Source organism: Erithacus rubecula (assembly GCF_903797595.1).
Source record: "Erithacus rubecula genome assembly, contig: SUPER_Z_unloc_3, whole genome shotgun sequence".
Lineage (NCBI taxonomy): Eukaryota > Metazoa > Chordata > Aves > Passeriformes > Muscicapidae > Erithacus > Erithacus rubecula.
Genome location: NW_027635944.1, coordinates 150,324 through 171,588, shown reverse-complemented (window position 1 = coordinate 171,588; position 21,265 = coordinate 150,324). Strand labels below are relative to the sequence as shown.

General features: G+C 39.2%; 1 protein-coding gene across 1 annotated transcript in view; it reads right to left on the bottom strand.

Moving 5' to 3' along the window:
- LOC306814893 (fibrillin-2-like) overlaps positions 1-15,494 on the bottom strand; it is a gene marked incomplete at both ends in the record, with an annotated part of 115,840 nt that extends 100,346 nt beyond the window's left edge. The window contains 5 exon segments of the mRNA XM_079331388.1: positions 9,050-9,145; positions 11,421-11,516; positions 11,972-12,070; positions 14,398-14,480; positions 15,244-15,494. Coding sequence (XP_079187514.1) covers positions 9,050-9,145; positions 11,421-11,516; positions 11,972-12,070; positions 14,398-14,480; positions 15,244-15,494 — 625 coding nt within the window.
- Positions 15,495-21,265: the final 5,771 nt, after the last annotated feature.

Sequence of the window (21,265 nt, the reverse complement as noted above, 5' to 3'; positions counted from 1 at the left end):
TTATAAACTAAAAAGCAATTTGCTGTTACACACCTAAGCACATGGGGAGGAAATGGCCAAATAGCAACAGTATTTCTGAAATAAACTGCAATTTTGCCTAATCAATCTGAACATTAAAAAAAAAAATGTTTCCAGCATTTCAGAACACAAAACATTTTGAAAGGTTTTGTGTACAAACACACAAGAAAAAGCACAGAAATAGAGAAACATGGAAATACTTCACTTTTGTCATTTATGGGATTCAGCACCCTCCAGAATTCAAATACTTGCTTAAAAACTCCTTGGAACAAAATGTATCCACGTGTAACTGAAGTATCATATACAGACCGATAGAAAATTTCAAGCACAGGGAGAGAAACATTCCTGAGTTTTGGTTCCAGCAAGATGTCCAATTTTGGTTTGGCTGGAGCTCCTTGTGAATGCATGTATTTCCTTATGCTTCCAGAGGGCCTGCTACTATGTAAAGATGGCATCTAATGAAATCCCAAAACTCAGCACACAGTCTGACACACAATGAAATACTAATCATCAGTCACTGCAGGAAGTTACAGCAGTGTACATAGAGACAAAAAAAGCAATCATCTTTTTTTGGCTTTTCACAAAATTCAGCAGTTTATACCAACAACCCTAATAAGATGTTTGTACATCTTTGCTGTAAAATATCAGAAGCAGCAAAGGAACACCTTCGTGCTGCCTGCTGCTCCTTTCTCTCCTGCTTCTCCTTCAAAAATACCTTCCTCATCAAAGCTTGGACACTGGAAAGACAGACAGATGCACATGAAGCTCTTAATTAATTCACACCCCAGGAATTAAGAAGCCAATATTTTACTCTGTGTGTGCAAAAACATGTTACTTTTCTTGGCCATAAGTTGTAAACTTGAGCTACACTGTCCACAGGCTTTTGGTTCCCTGCTCCATGAAGTCAGTGCTACTCAGTTCAGCCTCAAAGGAACAGAAAATCAGGATCAGTGACAAGGAAGACTTTAATTTTAAGATGGGACACCCTTTTAAGAGTATTGCTGAGCAGTGTAAAGTGTAGATTCCCTCATTCCACCCTCACCCTCTCACTCTGGAATTCAGTCATTCCCCAGAGCAGAAGCCAAGGTTTCCAGAATGCACCCACACTTACAAAATGAGGAGGGAAAATATTTCATAACCTACCCCCATGTAAATTAGAAAGGCATGGAAAAAGGAGCCCAGAAACCCAAACAAAACCACAGACACTGGAGCTGAATGCAATCTCATTAATTATTAACCTAAGTGGGAAAAACAACTGTTTCACACATTCCCCTTAGAAAAAAAATTTATATACATACATATATATATATATATCTGTATTTAAACTGCAAGAAACGTTTCAACAGATGACTGTCTAGACTGCTGTGATAATTTGAGTTCATAATAAGCTAAAAACCCAACCTGCTACTATTTACTAGAGTTCTGTTTGTGCAGAGGCAGAAACACAGTTCCTGCTCTTCAGATCTCTTGGGTGTGCAAAACCAAAGGGCTTTAGAAATTTACCTCTTGGGCTTATACAAGATTTTCAGGGAGAATTATAAAAATGAGTATCTTTTAACAACCAAAATATAGAAGATAATTTCTATATTTTATCAATCCAGAATTAATTTAATCCTGTTCCCAATATAGCAAGTTATTAGTCTGAGGTGGAATAAACCAGTTTACTTTTGGAAATCCATGATTTTACAATCCTGGATGCAATGTGCTCTTGACTGGCTTCAGTAAATTATCCCTGATAATACCTGGATTGCTCTTTTCCATGTATATTTTATTACAGCAACTATGGCTTTTAATACTGCATAATTAATGATTAGGAGGACAGATAAGGTTGAAAATTTAAAGCAAATCCAATTTACAGAATTTTAAGCTTTAACATTTAATTTGCTGTATGGGAGTTGGAAGCATAATAGACATAATGAAAAATACCAAGGTGTGTGAAAAACACAGGAGGAGAAAATAGAATAAGAAAATTACTTCAAAATTTCTGGCATCTATCTAACCTTCAACCAGAGAGCCACAGAGAGTTTTGGGTTCTCCACACTCATCCTCCTGGCTCAACTTTGAGACAGTTTTATCAAACTCCTTATTAATCAAAACAAGTCTAAGGTGGATGACTGTACCCTTTGAGAGAAAAACAAGAAAAAGAACAACAAGAAAAAAATGTATCTTCCCATGTCTTACTTTTCAAATTCAGTTTTCACAAACAACTGTTTGGGTGTTATTTATAATATTTACTTTCCCTCTTCCATTTCTTGCTCCACCACTGCAATATTCAAAGAAATATCCAAACCCCTCCCTTCACCCTCCTGGATCTAACATGAAACCTCTGTGTACACAGAATATAAACCCAAGGTAAAACAACAATTTCAGACATTCATAACCATTACAGAAATACAATTCCAAGGTTCCTGAGTTTCCCAAATAATCTCTCAAGCCTCCTCTACACAACACTTGTAAACAGAAAAGGAAATTAATCTAACTTGTTCTAATACATTTCATAGTCTCAAAAAGTGAAAAATTTGATTATTTCTTCCTTCTTCCCAGTATTTCAAAACTGGGTTCTTTAGTTCATTTCTGCTTTTTTCAATTTTGTGTAGAACACCTATATAAGCAATATATAACATCAGCACTTACTGAATTTGACAGAAAGTTTTCCTACGCACATGAATATTTCAGAGGTATTTGCATTTGCTTTGTTAAAGGCAATTTTTTCTGATCTCTAACTTTCCTAGATATCCTGTAAATATATCAAGATATTTTTTCTGGATACCGCACAAATTAATTATTTTGATAAAATTAGTAATTTTTTTACTTATCAGCAAAAATTTTTTCTTCTGACACTCTAACAATGCCAACATAGACTTGCTCTGCTCTTGTGTTTTCGTTCTCCCCATGCAATTTTTTAAAAAGAGGTGACATTTTGAATGCATCTGACAAAGAGCAAAATTTTCACTGAGGGAGAAGAATAGACAGAAGGTTTCAGAGCATTCTCATCCCTCTCCTCTGCAACGTTTCTCACTCACCCATGATTTTGCTTCACTGATCTATATTATCAGACCCTTGTTTCACTTTTCAGTGAACAATTTTTAAATGCAGAGCATAAACTAATCCAAGTCCTACCTAACATGTAAAAACCTTTTTTTTTTTTTTAATGCTCTCCTAGACTTGTTCCTCCAGTAGCTAAGAGGAAAAAAACTAATTTTTGAGTGCAGATTTTAAAAAATAGATTAATGAAGAAAATTTATATATTGGCCATAAGTATAAGGCATAATAGCTCTGGTAGTTCTTTTTCACAATTTAGGGTGGCACAGCTACAGAGCTTCCTTTTTAAATGACTGAAACATTCCAAGTGCCTGAGATGCACTCTGGTGAAAACTCTCAAGACTCAGAAGAGGTCATTTAAATCCATATTTTCGTTTTTCTTTTGCAGACCTACTTTTAAGGGATAAAACCACTGCTTTTAATTCTAATAAGAGCAACAACTCCACTTGTATGACTGTTTGTATCTTCCCTGTCCAGTGCTTGAACAAACTGAGAAGTTTTGAAGATTTCAAAGCTGCTGCACTGAAGGGTTTTTACCTTTTCCATTTGGAGCCAAACGAAGAGTCATTCAAGTATTGGGATTTAATTAAAAACTAAAAGAAGGGAATAAGAGAGAGACATTGACTGGGATCACAACATTTCCTCCACCACTATTGCATGATCAGCATTACCAGTGTCATTTTTAAAACTGCTAGATGTTAAATCTTTTGCAGACCTAGAAGGGAGAAATTTCCCAATGTGTTAACAACAAGCACACACACTCTGTAAGCACCTTGCAGGTTTTTAGTGCTTCAGGCAGATATTTGCCTTTGGAAACCTTGTTTTTGGAGATAAGGATGGGTGACAAGAGCAGGGAATGCAGTGCCAGTAGCACCACTGGGCACTGACATCAGAGAGCAGGAAAGCAGCTTTTTGGATCTGCCCTGCTGTAATCCTTCAAGGGATGATGTGGGCCAGTATCTACAGGTCAGAACCTGCAGCACAAAAAGGAGCTTGGTGAGCAGGGGCTGCACTTAAGTGTGTGTTATTAGCACCTGACAACATCTCTAGCCTCAAAAAAAACCCCCAAAAAACCAAAATACATAACAGGTTCTTCCAAAATCTGATCTACTGTCCTGAATCAGGGATTTTCCTGTCAGATAAAGCTTTTCCTCTTACTGCTGCAGGTATTTGCAATTTCTATCACCTACTATCTCCAAGAGGAATAGAATGTTTTTTTAGTCTATACAGAGGCTTCTTTTTAAAAAAAAAAAAAAAAAAAAAAAACATGACCATTGTGGCATTTTGCTTGCAATCAGATTTCAACCAACTATTGAAAGCTGATAGAAATTAACTTTTTAACAAAAAAATCAAGAGATAAAAGTAGACAAGAATGAAGTTGTAAATCTTAGGAAGTTTCACATTCCATAGTTTTAAACTACTGCTGACTTATTTTGAGTCAATTTTATTAAACAGAACTTTATTTTATAATTTTAGTTAAATTAGGTTTCAAGTTGATAATTAAACACTTGCATTTCCTTCAGTGACCATGAACATCCACTGTGAACTGGGCCATGTAGTTTTGAGCAGGCTACAGTAAATTAATTATTTTTTTCTTCATTCAACAGGCCTTGCACAACTCCTTTATGAACCTCCAGAAAATAACCCATGACCACATGCCCCCCTTCCCAGAGGCTAAAATTGGAGATGAAGTAAACTGATGTCTTTCACTTACTGTACACTGAAAGAAAAAAAGCAGGATGACCTTAAAATACCTCTACTCTGGCTCAGGATGATAGCAGCTATTAATAAAGAAGAAAAAAAAACCAACAAAACAACTCCACAGTAAAATTAAAAAGCTAGCTTTCCAAGACTCTCACGAAAAGAGAAGAGCTTGCTGATCAAAAAAACATTTTTGCTGTTAAGCACCTCATGGTACTGCTAGCAAAAACAGACAGGAAAAGCATTGTAAAGTTAAGAGGTGTTCTAAATACCTGTCAGAAGAAGCACCTTGTTAAGGAATTACATTTTCTGCTGCTTCATTTAGACCTGGTCACTGTCACTTCAGCACACACAAGCAACTTCAACAACACTACAGTCTAAATATATATTGTACTACTTCTTTATAACAAAACTGTGTTTGAGAAGTATTGACAAATCTGTGTCAGTTTGCTATGCTAGCTTAATTTTAACTACATGTATTTTACCCAAACATCTTTATATCCTCTGTGCTATCAGCTGTTTCAGTGCATGCCCACTTCAGTTCTGTTTTATTCTTTTTTGCCTCAGTTACTGCACACTAACAATACTTTAATAAGGATGCATTTTGCTTCATCCTACTTTCTCTGTGCTGTTGGTAAGTTTTTTCCATTCACTGCACAGCTTGAAGAAAAATTTTTCTCTCATGTTATAGCCATAGAATTTAAGACTCCCAGAATGGTTTGGGTTGGAATGGACATCAAAGCTCAGGTTGTTCCAACCCCATCCACATCAGGGACACCTCCCACTGTGCCAGACTCTCCCAGCCCCAGTGTCCAGCCTGGCCTTGGGGACTGTAGGGATCCAGGGGCAGCCACAGCTCAGGGCACCCTGTGCCAGGGCCTGCCCACCCTCACAGGGAACAATTCCTGCCCAAAATCCAATCCCTCTGCCCTCTGGCAGTTTAAAGCCATCACCCTTGTCTTAACCCTGCCTGCCCTTACAAAAAAACCCTCTCCAGATCTGTTTTAGGCCCCCTTTGCTATTGGAAAGCTGCTTCTCCAATTATGTATTTCCATATTTTTTGCCAGTATCTTACCTGTCACATCTTGATAGCTTTGTCTGAAATCCTCTTCCCTCTCCAAAAGGATGCTCTTCCCAAGCTACACATTTCTACTCATTCCAAACCCTTTGGCTTCCCATTAAGAGCCATTTAATGCAGAGTAAATGGGAACTGCTCTTCCTCCCCCCATATGGGATGAAGGCAAGTTTGCATAAATGGGCAAGACTTGCTTTTCTCACTTCTTCCTTTCATCACATGATAAAGAAGGAGGAAGACATCCTTGCTTTTCCAGAGCTTCCTATCTCTAAAGATTATAAATAATAATAAAAAAAACCCACACAGACCACAAGCAGAGATATAACTATCCTTTACAATGCTCAAAAAGCAAAGGAATTGGTCATGTTAGGAAAGAAAAAAAAATCCTTATATGTACAACTGAGAATGAGGCCTATTATTCTGTTGCTCTTTCTTTTTTCTGTTCCTTTCACTGGGAAAATTCAACTGCAGAAATATCAACTTTTGGTTTTTTTCTTTAAAAGCACCACACAAAAAACTTGTATCTTATGAATTTGTTCTTGTGTGTCTTGTGTCAAAGACAAGCAGCTGACCAAAGACCAGACTTGACAAGAAATGTAAGAGGTCAGTGCACATATCAGAAAAAGCAGGAGCTCCCAAGCAGGTTTTTCTCTCTTTTTACCCCAGAAGATCTGAAGTTAAATACTCCAATCATGCCAGCCATCAGTTGCTGCTCAGCCTCCTGTCTCCAGCCCGGAAATTAGTCTGCTCAGAGCCCAGAGAGCTGAAAAACCAGCACATTTTATCACACAGCTTAGGCTGGGGGGCCAGGCTGAAGGAAACACACACATGTTCCGTATTAGGAAGAAAATACCTAATTTTAAAGAACTTAATTTACAGAACCATAAAAAAGTGTGCGTTTAAAACAGAATGATGCAAATAAAAATTATAAAACAATGTCTCTTATAATTTTGATGTGATTTGCAAGGGAAGTTCAGGTATCCTTAAACTATAAAATTTTACTTAAAGAGTTATGAACTGCTCCTAAGTTCAGTTTAAAATTAAACCACTGAGACATTTCTTGCTGTAAAACATTACAGGCAGCTATGGCAACCCACAGATGAAGAAATCACTGCATTCTGCTATTTATTGGAAAGCATAAACTATTACATTAAATGCATAAATTACAAATTACTGTTGAACTAAACAGGCATTTAAGGCATCTTTCTTTTACAGTACTTTCACATACTCTACCTCTTATAAAGCATAAACAAAATGAGCACTCAGATATTTTTTGCAGTTATTATTAAGATATACTATAGGAGTCATCTTAACTGAATAAGAGTAAAAAAATTACTAACTTCTTTATTTGAATATAAGAAGGTCTCTGCAACACAAAGATTAGGTAAAATTTTACTTAACCCTGTCAAAGCTGTAAAAGCATACTCTATTAGATTAGATACAGCAGATAGTTATTATATATGCAATTACAGTATATGCTATATTTTATTGACAGTGACAAAATGAAATTTGGCTTACTACCTCAAATTTAAAGCAATAAAATGCAAACCTTTAACTGAAATAACTCAATTTTCAAATAGGCACATAAGGCAGACGAGCTCTTGCAGAACTCTACACAAAATTGAAAATCTAGAACTTTCAAGGACAGCTGGGAAATAAGGATGCCAAAACACTGATGTTTCAATTCCTGTACAGGGCCTGAGTTCTGCAGGTAAAGATTTCACACTGAATGGTAAGAAAGCAAACCTAAACCCTTTCATCATCACAAAAGATAAGTTGCAACACACGTGTAGCAGAATCTTTTAAGCTTTGAAGGTCAAACTATTTAAAGTATAAATATCATTAGTAAAAACTCTGAGCCATCATCACAGCTGGAGTCTGTCAGATGCATTAACATGATTCCACAGATTGAATTCTCTGAATGCAGTCAGAGAACAGAAGCAAACCTTAACTAGGAATGATTTCTTTTATCTGGGACAATAAACAAGATTACCAAGTGGTCTGGCAGTAAGTAAAAAGCATGTCTGAATGCAATCAGGAGCTAAATTAAAAAAATAAGAGATAATTTTGAATATTGCAATTCTATCATGCCATAGTTTGGCTAGAGCTACAATCCATTTTAGACACACAGCCCAGACTGCAGAATTTCAGTGTTAAGATCCATCAAAAGTAAGGCTCAAACTATATATTAGCCCAACCTTTTCCAATCCTTTGAAAATCCATTCTAAACAGAGAGTTGGTACTCTCTTACTTTAGACAGGTATACATCCTGCACAGATATACTTCTGAATGGCTATAAAATGGCTCTAAGTATTATTTTAACAAGATACTTCTTCCTATTTCTCCACTAACCAAACAATGTAAGATCTGGGTCTTGAGTTTGCTTCAGAAGAATCTACAGGGAATGGGGTAAACAGAAAACTGAAAATCAGGTTTTGAGAATGAAAACAACAACAAACTAGAGACAAACTGATCCTTTACATTCCTCTCATGCCTGTGATACCTAGTGGGTATATATACCAGGCTGGAATAGCAAATAGAAACTCCTGCTTTTTCAGTGTTTGGGTTTTTAGTTCCTTTACCTCCAAGGAAATTATTTCCATTTCACAGTTAACAAATGTTAAAAAGTAAAAACATAAAAGAGATGCAAGATATTTCTCCCAATTTATGCCCAGGTCTGAGCATTTCACAGCTGAATTTGAAACAGGGAATCCCACAGGATTCCCTTCAGAAGTCACCTTTGAGATGCATTCTGGAATAAGAATGGTTTAGGAACTGATCCCTGTACTATTGTAATTGGTTATTTTTTCAGTCCTTCTCTGACTTCCTCATAACTAACCATGGCAAATGACTTCCCAAGTTCCTCTTATGAAAGAGGTTTTATACAGAAAAAAATCCTTCAGTTATCTAGATTCACACAATCCTAACACCACCAGCAATTTGGGTGGATTGCTATTTCATATAGCAGAGAGCAAAACACAGATAATCTTTTAACTACTATACAAAATTTGCAGCCCAAATAAGCTGGAATTCCTACCAGTTAGGCTTTGTACTTGTCAATTTTTAACGTGTCTGCCAAACTAGAAAATAAAAAGGAGGACACTTTCTAAAATTACAGTTAAGAGGTTTACTGAAAGTTTACTGGCTGAAAATACAGTGTAAGACATGTACACACAGCATTTTTTTGTATATAAGAGCTGAGATTTCTTTTACCTCTTTGGCACTGGGGGCCAGTGAAGCCGTAGATGCAAGCACAGCGATTGGGTCCAACACAGCGTCCTCCGTTTTGACAGCCACTCTCACAGACAGCTGCAAACAGCAAAAACAGACAAACAGCTCAGTAACACCATGGCAGTGACACCTCCAACCTCAGCACATGCTTCATTTTAAAAATGCTCGCTGCTCTGAGTCTTCCTAGGCCTGGAGATGGAGCTGATTTCCCTCCCAGCACCTCCACCAGCAATGGCTGTGCAAACCAAATTCCATTAGTACCTGCTGCTGCTAACTGCAAACAGCTGCTCAGCACAGACTAACAGCAGATGTTCAGCTTGTATTGTATTTCAATCAGCTGTGCAGCTCTAGTCACTCATAACCATAGGAATTATCTAAGAACTATATTATAAGAACTTTTATCCCTCACTGAAGTTAGTTATCTATCAAACCTCAACTATTTTGAGGGGGTTTTTGGGCATATTAAGTTGTGTTGTCCAGTCACAAGAGCAACAATCATTTTGAGAAGAGAAAGGAGTCCAAGAGACAGATATTCATCTCTCAGAGTTGATGCTGCTGGAAGGAGGAGTGATGCTTAGAGCCAAGGGAGAAAAATTACCCACTTAACTCATCCTTTTAAGTACCTGAAAAACTGTGTTTCTTAAAAGATCCCAACAAAAAGTAAAATCTGTGTGTTGAGAGAGGAAGCTGGGTGGGGTGAAAGGGTTATAAACCCACAGCACATTCAGATGAAAAAGGTGTTTCACTGTCATGGGACTTCAGAGCACCCACCCAAACTCTTTACCAATGTTCTGAATCAAGAACAAAGCTTCCTGACAGACCACTGAACTTTCTCAGTTCATAAAAGGAAGATGGCTCTTCAGAGAGGCTGAAAAACACCATTAAAAGAATTCCTTAACTAACTCATTTTGGCTATTTTCTGACTCATTGCTTTGGGTCATTTCTTCAAAATTAGCACATGTTCCAAATCAAAATATTTCAGGTTACAAGACAGCCACAAAATTTTTAAAATTTTAGATTTCTGGTCTCAAAGTCATTAGGCTGCCTTCCTAAACATGTCTCCTCAGTTCGGATGTGACATGTGTAACAGAAGCAAAAGAACTCCAGAAGCCTGGAGAAGGTAACAATGTCAAACTGAAAAAAGATACACATGACACCTGTATCACAGTGGAGAGAATAAAATGTAGTGTTGTGAGAAAATGTGATAAAGCCTTACTTCTTACCAAGAACCACCTGAGAATGCACACATAAAATTTAAATATTTTGCTGCATGTTACATTACTGAATTAATGGATGACACTTCAGCAAGACAATTAACTTGTTTTTCTTATTAAGACAATATATAATTAATTTTTTCTAAATAGAAATAAAAATATATTTACATTTGTAAGACTGTCTAGAAAACACATATTCAAAATCCTGCTTGAAATTTTAACTAACTGATACATTGAAACCAATTTCCAGAGTTTATGCAGATTTTCTGGATTGCTTCAGGGTCATCACTTGAAAATTCAATCATCTTTTCATTTATTCACTGGAAATTTGCCTTGTCTGAGAGCGTGCAGGTGTTGACCCAATATTTTAACAAAAGCAGGAAGGGACCAGCAACCCTTAACACAAAATTTCTCTGTGGCTAGGGTCACAATTCAAGATTACAGCTATTTGTACAACTATTTGCTAAAATTTCAGAGTTTTATCCAGTTGAAACAAGAACAAGAGTTTTCCAACATTTATAAGAATGACTAGGGCAAAAAAATTAACTTCCACAATATTCCATCTGGTTTTTGCATAGCTACCCTCTGTTTAATCTCTAGTTCTTTCAGGCTGCTTTATGCAATTAATTTCTCTCCTATTTAGTAGTCAGTTGGCCTCAGAATACACTTTGAGTCTTTCTTCATCCCTGCAGCCTTCAGGGATTTTTATTGTTTGCTAAATTGCTACAGCTTGTAAACACTGTGCTGTTATAGGTAAAGCTGGGCAAATAATTCACTTTCTAGCTTGTCTGCCAACACAAGGAAGTATCCAACAGCTTGAACCATATTTAATCCTTTTTTCCTCAGACTAAGTAGAAAACAAAAAAAACATTATTCAAGCCAGCAATGAGACTGTTGTTCTGAGGCAGAGAAAACTTTGCTAAAGAGAATGCAAATCCAGCGAGCATCTGGTATGAAGAGCGGGATGAACGGTGACATCGCTCTCCAAGGGTTTCCCAAAACTTCTTGGCGAATCCAATCTGTAACTTGGATTTCAGAGAGCACAAAAGCACTTCATGCACGGAATGGCTGCCAGCTGACCACCACAAGCACTTCTTTCAGGTGTTGCACTGCAGTGGAGGAAGCTGCCTGTGACTTACGCTGCTGGCAGTGGGCACCAGAGAAGCCCTGCTGGCACTGGCAGCGCTCGCCCACGCACGTCCCGCCGTTGCTGCAGCTGGTGCTGCACTGCTGAGCTGCAGAGAGAACCCAAAATCAGCCAGGAACACCACACAGGGGTGACCTCCCACAGCCTCCAAAACGGGGCCTGAGTGATGAGCTTTGTACCATCTACACTATGTGTTATGAGTGTATGCTCGTGGAGAGGTTACGTAGCAACTCTGAACTTTTAATTGCACCGGAGAGTGTGCAGTCTTAATTTCTTACCAAAATGGACTCAGTGAAAATGTAAATGCCACACACATTCATTTGTAAACTTTCTTCTCTCTTCAAGCATATTTCATTTAAATTTGCCACACAGAATAAACAGGCATGTGTGGCATAACAAACTTGATCAAGAACTTGACGTATTTTACCTGAGCGCAATTTACATTTGCGTGTGCAGTAACGAGAAGTTGTTTCTAAGAAAGTTGGCATTTTTGTCATAGAATGACTTCCAATGAAATCTCTAATGAAAACACAGAGTCCTCACCAGGTCTTGGTCCACATGTGGGTGATATCTGCCCATTGGCACAGGTGCACATGTTGGGACGGGAACAGAACCCATCACCACAGCTGTTCCTGCAAATTGCTGAGGAAAAACACAGAAAGAGGGTGACAGGGATTAACCTGAGTTGTAGGGAAAAAAAAAACCCCAACATTCAAAAATTCACTTCATCTGCACAATTATTGCACATGCAAAGGTAATTTAAAGTTAAATAAAGGAAACTGAATTTTGGCATGATCAGAACACCTAGACAAATTTGAAGAAAATCAGAATTAAATCACTCATATTCAAACACTGACCCGACCACTGAGATCAGGTAATCAATTCTTTCCCCAGTCAGAAATACCAGCCAATTATGCAAGCAACGTAAAATGATTAAAAATACATCTTTTAGGCCACAAGACCCGTGAAAAAATATTACCAAGAATCCAAAATGTGAAGGAATATAAACAATGCAAATTTATCCAATGACTTTCACTCTTATAATCACCGTTTTTAAGACATTTTAGGGCCCATTTTTTTTTCTCCCTTTACCCAAAGCAGTTTTGTGGCAAATTAAAGCCCACATGCTGGACTTTCCAGATTTTGTGGTCTTTCCCTAAATACAGTTTTCTGTACACTGGTGGCTCCCACACTCTGATCTAAAACTAACCATAAAAACCTCAGGAAAGCCTCTGCACCCCATATGTGTGTGTCTGACCTTGTGCCATCCCCCTGATGACCCAGAGTCCTGCCTTCCCTTCTCACTCACCATCCAGCACAGCTCCAATGAAGAAAGAACAGACAGAACCACAAAGAAAAAGAGCTAGAAGTCTAAAAGATTTTAAAGAAAATTCAAATTAATCTCCTCAAGGAGCATATGAATCAAAAGAGAGCCTAAGAGCCACAGTCATTAGATGTGAGTATAGAAATCTGTATCTTAAAAGTTCTCCAAAAGCAGAAACAGACCATGGTCTGACAAAATCATTCACCCTCCAAACAAGTTAAAAAACTGCAATTAGAGTGCAGCAAATAGGCAGGAGCTAAAATATGTCCTTTGTGCACATAAACTAAAAATAAATCAAAGAGGATTCTGGATGTGGGCAGACCTGAGACCAAGGCCTTTAAGACGCACTGAGAGTCACAATTTTATTTAAAGGTATCTTGAAAGGATTGCTGAAAACCCCTAGCCACATTTGAGCCAGACACAAAGCTGGATCTGAAAAGCCTATCAACAGTGTAACAGGCAGCCTAACTCCTTCTTAAAAACTGCATATTCAAGTAAGCCAGTATTGAAAGAGTTGATAAATGTGAACAGAACATCTTGAGGAACTCCCTTTATTCCACAGGGACATTAATAGAAGGATCTTCCTCTGAATAGCACCATTATCCTTTGCTGGGAAATTCTGAGCCAGCTTTAGGTGAAAATAAATGATACATGGCACAGTTATCCCCAGTACTAGCTAGTCAAGCTGAATCATTTAAAACCAATAGATGTGAACAGGGTGAGAGAGGCCTGAAATCATTAAAAAGAAAAAAGCCACCAAGCATCAAAAGTTTAGCAGACCTTGGCTTATTACCCTTTCCTTCCCCAGTTTCATCCTGCATGCCTGCAGTTTATCAGATGGAGTATTACATAGACCTCTACTGCTTAGTAAAGAACAGTCTGTTCTTGAACCTGAATTCTGAATTTGAGCACACTTATAAACAAAACAAGAGAGTGACAGGCCAGAATAAATGGCAACAGAATAAAAGTGTGAGGTCTGAAGGAGGCGAGTGCCTATTATCAGCTGTTACCTAACAGAGATAAAGTTAAACTTCATTTTCTCTTTCATGGTAAACATCCCCTGAGACATCATCCCACCAGAGCACTGAGTGCATTCCCCACACACACAACGTTTTCCTTTTTTTTTTCCTGCCATGTCAAAAGTCACATCTGTCAGCACAGTACCTGCCATGACCAGCCAGTAGCCAGTCTACATGCCTGACAGCTATCAAAACTAAAAATAACAGACAAGAGAGTAAGCATCCCAGAGGTAAAGAAGCTATCTGATTGTAATTCCAAGTTTCAGAAACTTCAAGATCTGATTTGTTTATACCAAGACCTTTTGGCTTTTTCCTGTTACTATAGTTCGGTATTTCATTTGACAAAGTTTTTTTTTCCTTTTTCCTCCACTGTCCCAGTTTTTGTTTAAAAAGTATTTGGAGACATCTCTTATGAACATGTCAAGGTCATTGGGCAGCCCTTCAGCTACAAGGAACGTGGACCTGTAAATCCATCTTGGGTTTTTTTCCCCCCCCCCTTATTTTTAAAAATAAGGTGAAACAGAGAACTTAATAGGCTTTTCTCATACAGAATGGAACAGTGACTCGTAGAAGAATATTTGCTTTCATTGTTACCCCTGGAACAACAGAAGCAGTCAGACACTTACGAACAATGCACTCATTTCCTCCAGGGAATGTCTTCCATCCAGGGCAACAGTAGGAGCGAAATCTAGAACTACACACATTTGGCCTGCGACACAGACAAATCAATAAATGTGTTTGGGAAAATATGAAACACTCTAAAGAGAAGTTAATATTTTACACACACACGCAGAAAGAATCCAGCTGCATACAAACAAACAAAAAGTGCATAGTGGAGTTGACTAAAAGAGTCCTCTCAAAGAAACAAAATCTTCTTCCGTGATGTTCTATTTTTGGTTAGTTCAGCTGATTAGTATAAAGAGGTATATATGGCAACAGCAGACCACATTCCTCCTTGTTGCAACAACTGAGGAAGAAGGGATGAGTTTTATTCTACTTTCATTCAAAGTCTGAGAAGCTTTGCCGTAAAAACGGGCTTGCTGGCATCTGACACAAAAGGCATCTGCTGGCATCTGCTCAAAAGGAAACATAAGCTAACACAAAATATCAAGAAGTACCCGAAACATCGGAAGAAACCAAACCAACTTTGCGTCACTTCTTCGCAGAAACCCCCCAAAAAACGAGGGTCAAAGTATGCCAGCACCGCAACACCAAGGAGCCCAGTGGGGTCAGCTCGTTAGCTGTCACACAGGCTCCCCACAATGACTGCTCTTAATCACATCGCGCTAATTAGGCGGCCAGACTCCACAGGCGAGGGCCGGACCGTCAGCTGGGCGAGCCCCGAGCCCTCAGCCAGGGAGAGGCGGGAAGGGGGAGCGGCGCCGGGGCACACACGGAGCCCGCGGGCGAGGGGCTGCGGCGGGGAGATGCCCTGGGCAGCTCACGGGAACGGGGTCCAGCCTTCTCCCTACCCTCGGAGCGCGTCCTGCTGTCCCCTCCTGCGGACCCGGCCGGCGGCGCTCCAAGCCCCGTCCTCCCGGTGCGCGGCGGCGGCCACGGAGCCTGAGGGAGCGCCTGAGGGAGAGCGGAGCGCCGGGCGCTGCTGCTGCTGCTGCTGCTGCTGCTGCCTCCCGGCCGCTCCCTCCGCACACAGCGCCAGGCCCCCCAGCCACAGGCACAAGAAGCAGCAGAGCTGCCCGCGGAGCCGCCGCCGGCGGCCCATGCTGCGGGAAGCGGGCGGGAGAGCCGGTGCCGCGCCGCCCTCAGCTCCCCTCAGGGGAGGGCAGAGGCTCCAGCCGCGGGAATGCGCTGCGCGCTCTCCCCACGCCGCGCCGGCTCCTCGCAGCCTCCCCTCGGCGGAGAGGGAGGAAAAAAAGAGGGGAGTAAAAGCAGAGTTAGTTGGGATTTTCTCACCCCCCCCTACTCCCCCTCCGCCTACAACAGGAAATCCAGGAGAACTCAACTTCTCCAAATGGGGAAAAAAAAAAAAAAAAAAAAATATGGAGAGAGAACCACCCGATAATTAACCGCGCCTAAATAACCGAGCTGGGACGCAGAGGGGAGCGAAGAGCCGCTGCCCAGCGCCAGGGGCGGATTTACAGCGAGAGCAGCCGGAGGAGGGGCCGGTGCCTCAGAGCCGTGAGGGGATGGGAGGGGGAGAGGAAGGGAGGGAGGGGGCCGGGAAGAGGGGATGGGAGAGAGGGAGAAGGAACAAGCGGAGGCTTGTAGGCAGAAACCAGCCCTGGGCTAACACCAAGGGCTCTGTGGCGAGGGTGAGCCCGGGACCGGGGGCCGGAGCCCCACACCGGGTCAGAGCCCCGAGTCCTTCCCCAGCCCAGGGCTCGGGTGCTGCCATCACGGGCAGGTACTGGAACAGCTGGCACTTCCCTTCAGGAATAAGGTTTTTTAAGTTCACACCTGGAAATTTGGCTTATTCTCCGCTTGCAGTTTCTCCCTACATATGCATCACCCCCCCCACCCAAAAAAAAACCAAAAAAAAAAAACCAAACCGTGGAGTAGGAAATTTCCTGCTTGCCTTTTCAGAGTATGCATTTACCTAAACGTGGCGCATAGTTAGCCGCCGGTGAAAAGCAAACAAAAGTGAAAACAAAAAGGTGGTCCTGCTGACAGTCCCCGAGTGCTGGCTGCTGGCCATTGAGATAACAACAGGACTCAATCTGGTTTTGTCATCTGCAAGATTTATCCCTTTGAGCTGCAGCTCCAAGGGGTGAGCACATCACCGTACAGCCCGTGGCATACGGTGGCGACCTGGAAATTTCGGGATTTTTGTCTTTTAAAACAAAACCGGGAGATATCAGAGCTTCATTTAGCTCCACGTGCGTATTACCTGTGACTTCTGGCGTGAGAAGCAGCAGCCACGTGTGTTGTTATCTCTGAAATAAAACCCAAGTAGACAAGAGGTCAGAGGGACAGCCGCCCTCTTGTTCCACTTTCTCCTCTGCTTTGATGGTCCAGTGGCTCTAAGAGAAGCTCCGCTTACAGACCTGTGTTCTGACACATCAGGAGCTGGTTTTGTTTAAATTTGTGAAGAAGAAATTTTGCATGACAGGATATCAGTCTTTAAACACCTTGAGAAACGAAAAGTATTTAATGAAGGAATAATTTATGAAGGCAGCTGGGTAGGAGAGTTCAGCAACCTCCTAATTGTGAGTGAAGTTTGGAATTTCTTCTAAACAGAAGCTGTTCGACCTGTCGTGAATGAAATGCAGCCAAGAGTCAGGGAAAGAGAAAGATTCCATGCCATGTCGGGTGAATAACTGTCTCCAGAAAACAGAAGGAATAAATAGATATGACGGAAGGAATCAAAAGGAAAGATGTGATTTGAGATAAGCTCAGCGTCTTGGATATCAGGAAGCACAGTGATAAAGAAGCAATCAATTCTCAGAAGTTAAACACAGCACATCTGGGAAAAGACAACGCTAGAAAATCTTGACGGGGAAAAAAACCCAAACAAACAATGAAACAAGTAACCAACACACCCTCTCCCCCCAAAAAGTTAGGGAATTACACAGCAAGGGTGGGCTAGAAATTAGAGAGTGGGAAAGCTGCCGTTTAAAGCCAAGAGAGACATCATTTGAAACTGCAAATACTGAGTAGAGTAACAAAAGCACAGTCAGCAGCTACCAGTGATTTCTAAAGTGATTTGTGAGACCTCCTTGCACTCAAATCCAAAGAGGACTATGGAGGTCTTTGCTAGATTTTTGAAAGGAACTAGGACACAAAATTAAAACATTCACTGGGCAAGATGTCTTACTTTGCATAAGTTTGGTCTTTGTAAATATGAATAGAAATTAATGTTTACCAAGAAAGCTGTCTGTGTCAGAATGGGCATCATAAATACTTTCTAAAGTAAAAGACACAGACCAGACATGATTTGAAAAAATGACAGTGTTCTGATCGTTCACATTAGAACTAAACATGTTGAATTTGGAATAGCTTCCTGTAAAAGCCACTGCTACAGTAAAGGTGGGAAAATTGTTGCCAGAGGGCTTGGGGTTCTTCAGCTAACAGCAGTTCTCTTAAAAATACGGAAGGAAATTAATAGAAAAAAAGAAAGTGCAATGTGATCAATGAAATCACACCACGATTAAGAGTTGCTTGGATAAGACATGAACACAGCTCTGCATTCGAAAAAGTAGCAAATAAGACTATAAGTACTTGTGGGATGAAATTGGATTTCTTTAGGAAAAATATGGTAGGTTGTATCTCCCAGCTCTCAGAAAGCATTTGGATCTGCTGATCCCAGAGATTCTCTCCCATTCTATTCCCTGACTGCTATAAAATAGAAAAGCTTCTTTCACAGAGGATGCCATGAAATATCGTTGTCCTATTGATGCAGAAGGATGAGTGATGCCTCTTTTGCTCTTCTTGAACTTCCACTTCAAGCCTGGCCAATTCCAGTAACAATTGTTCAAAATGTTACCTGTAGTGAATGTGCAGGAAACATGCAAGTGTACATCTGCATAAAGAAAATTTTTCCAGAGAAAAGCTCTTAATGCAGATTATTTTTCAATCTTCACTTTTCCCAATTTTCTTCCCAAACAAGGATGAAAGATAACTAACTTTGAGTAAAGCCAGTCATATTATTTTGACATTTTGAAACAGAGTAAAAACATAGACCATCATTTTGCTAATGCAGGATCTAATTAAACTAGACTATCACGGGTGTAGATAGCTTTTTACAGTGCTGAAAATTATGTCTCTCAATGGCCACATGGATTTGAAAAATAAAAGCATTTTCAGGTATTCATTGCTTGAATCACCAAAAGCACCCAGTGGTGGATGTCTAGACCAGCACATTGGTATTGAACACGGAAGTGACATGACAATATCAGGATTAAAAATTTCAATTCAGCTGTTTCCTCTTCTCCCCTGGACTGAATCCACGCCTCTGCATGCTCAGTGAGTGCCCAAGCTTCATTTGTTAAATATCTCTGGTATCTTCACCATAAATCTATTTTTAAATTATTTTTGGCAAAGACCTTAGAAACTCATTTGCTTAAACCTCTGCTGTAAAGCAAAAAGAAAACTGGCCATTAAACCTCAAGCACAGGAATTGTGCACTGCTGCAGATGACACTGGTTTGACCACCAAGAAGTGTTGAGCTGCATCCTCTTTTTGCTTGTTTGATTTTTAGCTGTGCTTTCTTCTCTTTTTACCATTTGTCTAGTATATCTGACCATTTTGATTTCTAATTTTGTCCTCCAACATAATCGTGCTACCTCTAGATTGTAATTAATATGGAAATGGTATAAATAATAAAAAATTAATCATTTTAGTCTACACTGTGATATATTTTTTTTTTCTTACTTAGAAGAATGTCATTTGAGACTGTTTCAAAAGCATTGCTTGGATTAGGTAGTCAACCTCTATTTTTTTTTTTTTAATTCTGCCTGTCTGCATCATTCTCTGACTGTACATTCTTTGATTTGGATAAGTCTCTTTTAGTCACTTTTGATGTTCTTGTTTTCACATAGAAACTTGAATGACTTAATTTTTCAGCATTATTTCAGGCCAGGAAATTAGATTAGTTGGCCTAACTTCCTTTTCACCCACCTTTTAAACATAGGCATTGATTTGGTATATGGCCATCATTTGGCAAACAAAAAATAAAAACTAATAAGTAAAAAGAGATGGAACTAATTTATTCCCACTCTAAGTGTATTCTGAATAAAAAAGAAATAGCTAAAGAGTTATAATTTCCTCTCTGTGTTCATTTATAAAACTGCAATGCATATGAAGGATATGACAGCCATTTAAGAAGCAATTTTGACTCATATTTTTTATTAATTTACTGAGATATATATATATGTGAATATATTATTGAACATAAAGTCCCTTGCACATGAAACAAATAGATAAATATCCCAGATTATCAGGTTTATAATTTATAAAATTTAAAAATATTTTAGTAGTGGTTTCAAAGCAATGCTTTCACTGCAGAAGGAAGAAAATGTATATGTTGCCTGAGGCATATTGAAAAGGAACAAAACTATTAAGTCAGACTTATAAAATATAAGAGGAAGATATTTAAGACACAAGACAATTTGAAAAAAGCAAAAAAAGAATTGAAAGATGCCATGAGAGAACTGTTCCATGCAATTAAACAAAAGACCTCTCAAACCACCACAAAGCTGTAGAACATTTGCTGAAGCTACAAAAGGATTACTCAGCTTGGAATGTGAGATTCTTTAACTTTGTGACCCAAATAAAAATGTAAACAAGGCAAGATATTTTAGTACATAATTCCAGAAGTGATTTGTGTGTTATGCATGTAAGATCTACACTTTATGTGGGAGATATACATATATATATATATATATATATATATTTTAGCATAGGAAAAGTAGTGTGGGACATTTCCTTTCCTTTCCTTTCCTTTCCTTTCCTTTCCTTTCCTTCCTTTCCTTTCCTTTCCTTTCCTTTCCTTTCCTTTCCTTTCCTTTCCTTTTTCCTCTTCCTTTTTCCTTTCCTTTCCTTCCTTTCCTTCCTTTCCTTTCCTTTCACTTTCCTTTTCCTTTCCTTTCCTTTCCTTTTCCTTTCCTTTCCTTTCCTTTCCTTTCCTTTCCTTTCCTTTCCTTTCCTTTCCTTTCCTTTCCTTTCCTTTCCTTTCCTTTCCTTTCCTTTCCTTTCTTTCCTTTCCTTTCCTTTCCTTTCCTTTCCTTCCTTTCTTCCTTTCCTTTCCTTTCCTTTCCTTTCCTTTTCCTTTCCTTTCCTTTCCTTTCCTTCTTTCCTTTCCTTCCTTTCTTTCCTTTCCTTCCTTTCCTTGCTTTCCTTTCCTTTCCTTTTCCTTTCCTTTCTTTCCTTTCCTTTCTTTCCTTTCCTTGCTTTCCGTTCCTTTTCCCTGTTCCTTCTTCCTTTTTTCCTTTCCTTTTCCTTCCTTTCCTTTCTTCCTTTCCTTCCTTTCCTTTCCTTTCCTTTCCTTTCCTTTCCTTTCCTTTCCTTCCCCGCAACTTTCCTTTCCTTTTTTTTTCATGATAGCAAACAGAAGTGAAGTGTTCCTAATTTAGACATCCCAACTACCAGTAATTAAATCCAACTTTAAGGTCTGAAATCTGTCATCTAAAGGAAGGAGTGGAGAGAGTTAAAAAAATGAATTAAGCATTCTCTTTTATTTTTTCCTAGATACAGAAAAAGTTAATCAAATTCTATGTGCAAAAATTAGTAATAGAAATAACAAATAAAATTAAACAGAAGATTGAAGCTATCCCTACATAGACTTCAAACAATTCAGTGTCTATTTTAAAATTACTCAAGTCAAACAAGATAAAAACCACAGTAGATATAATTGGATATTCTGTTTTTATTTTTGGAAAAAAAAAAACCCAACATAGTTTCTAGAATAATTCCCAGGTTAAGAAGTTGTATATAATTAATAATTTATTTATTTTGTCTTGTTCTAGAAGCTCTACTCTGGGGAGTCAGTAGGTGGAGCAAGTAGAAGAGCTCAATTACTCAGGAGAAACTTCATGT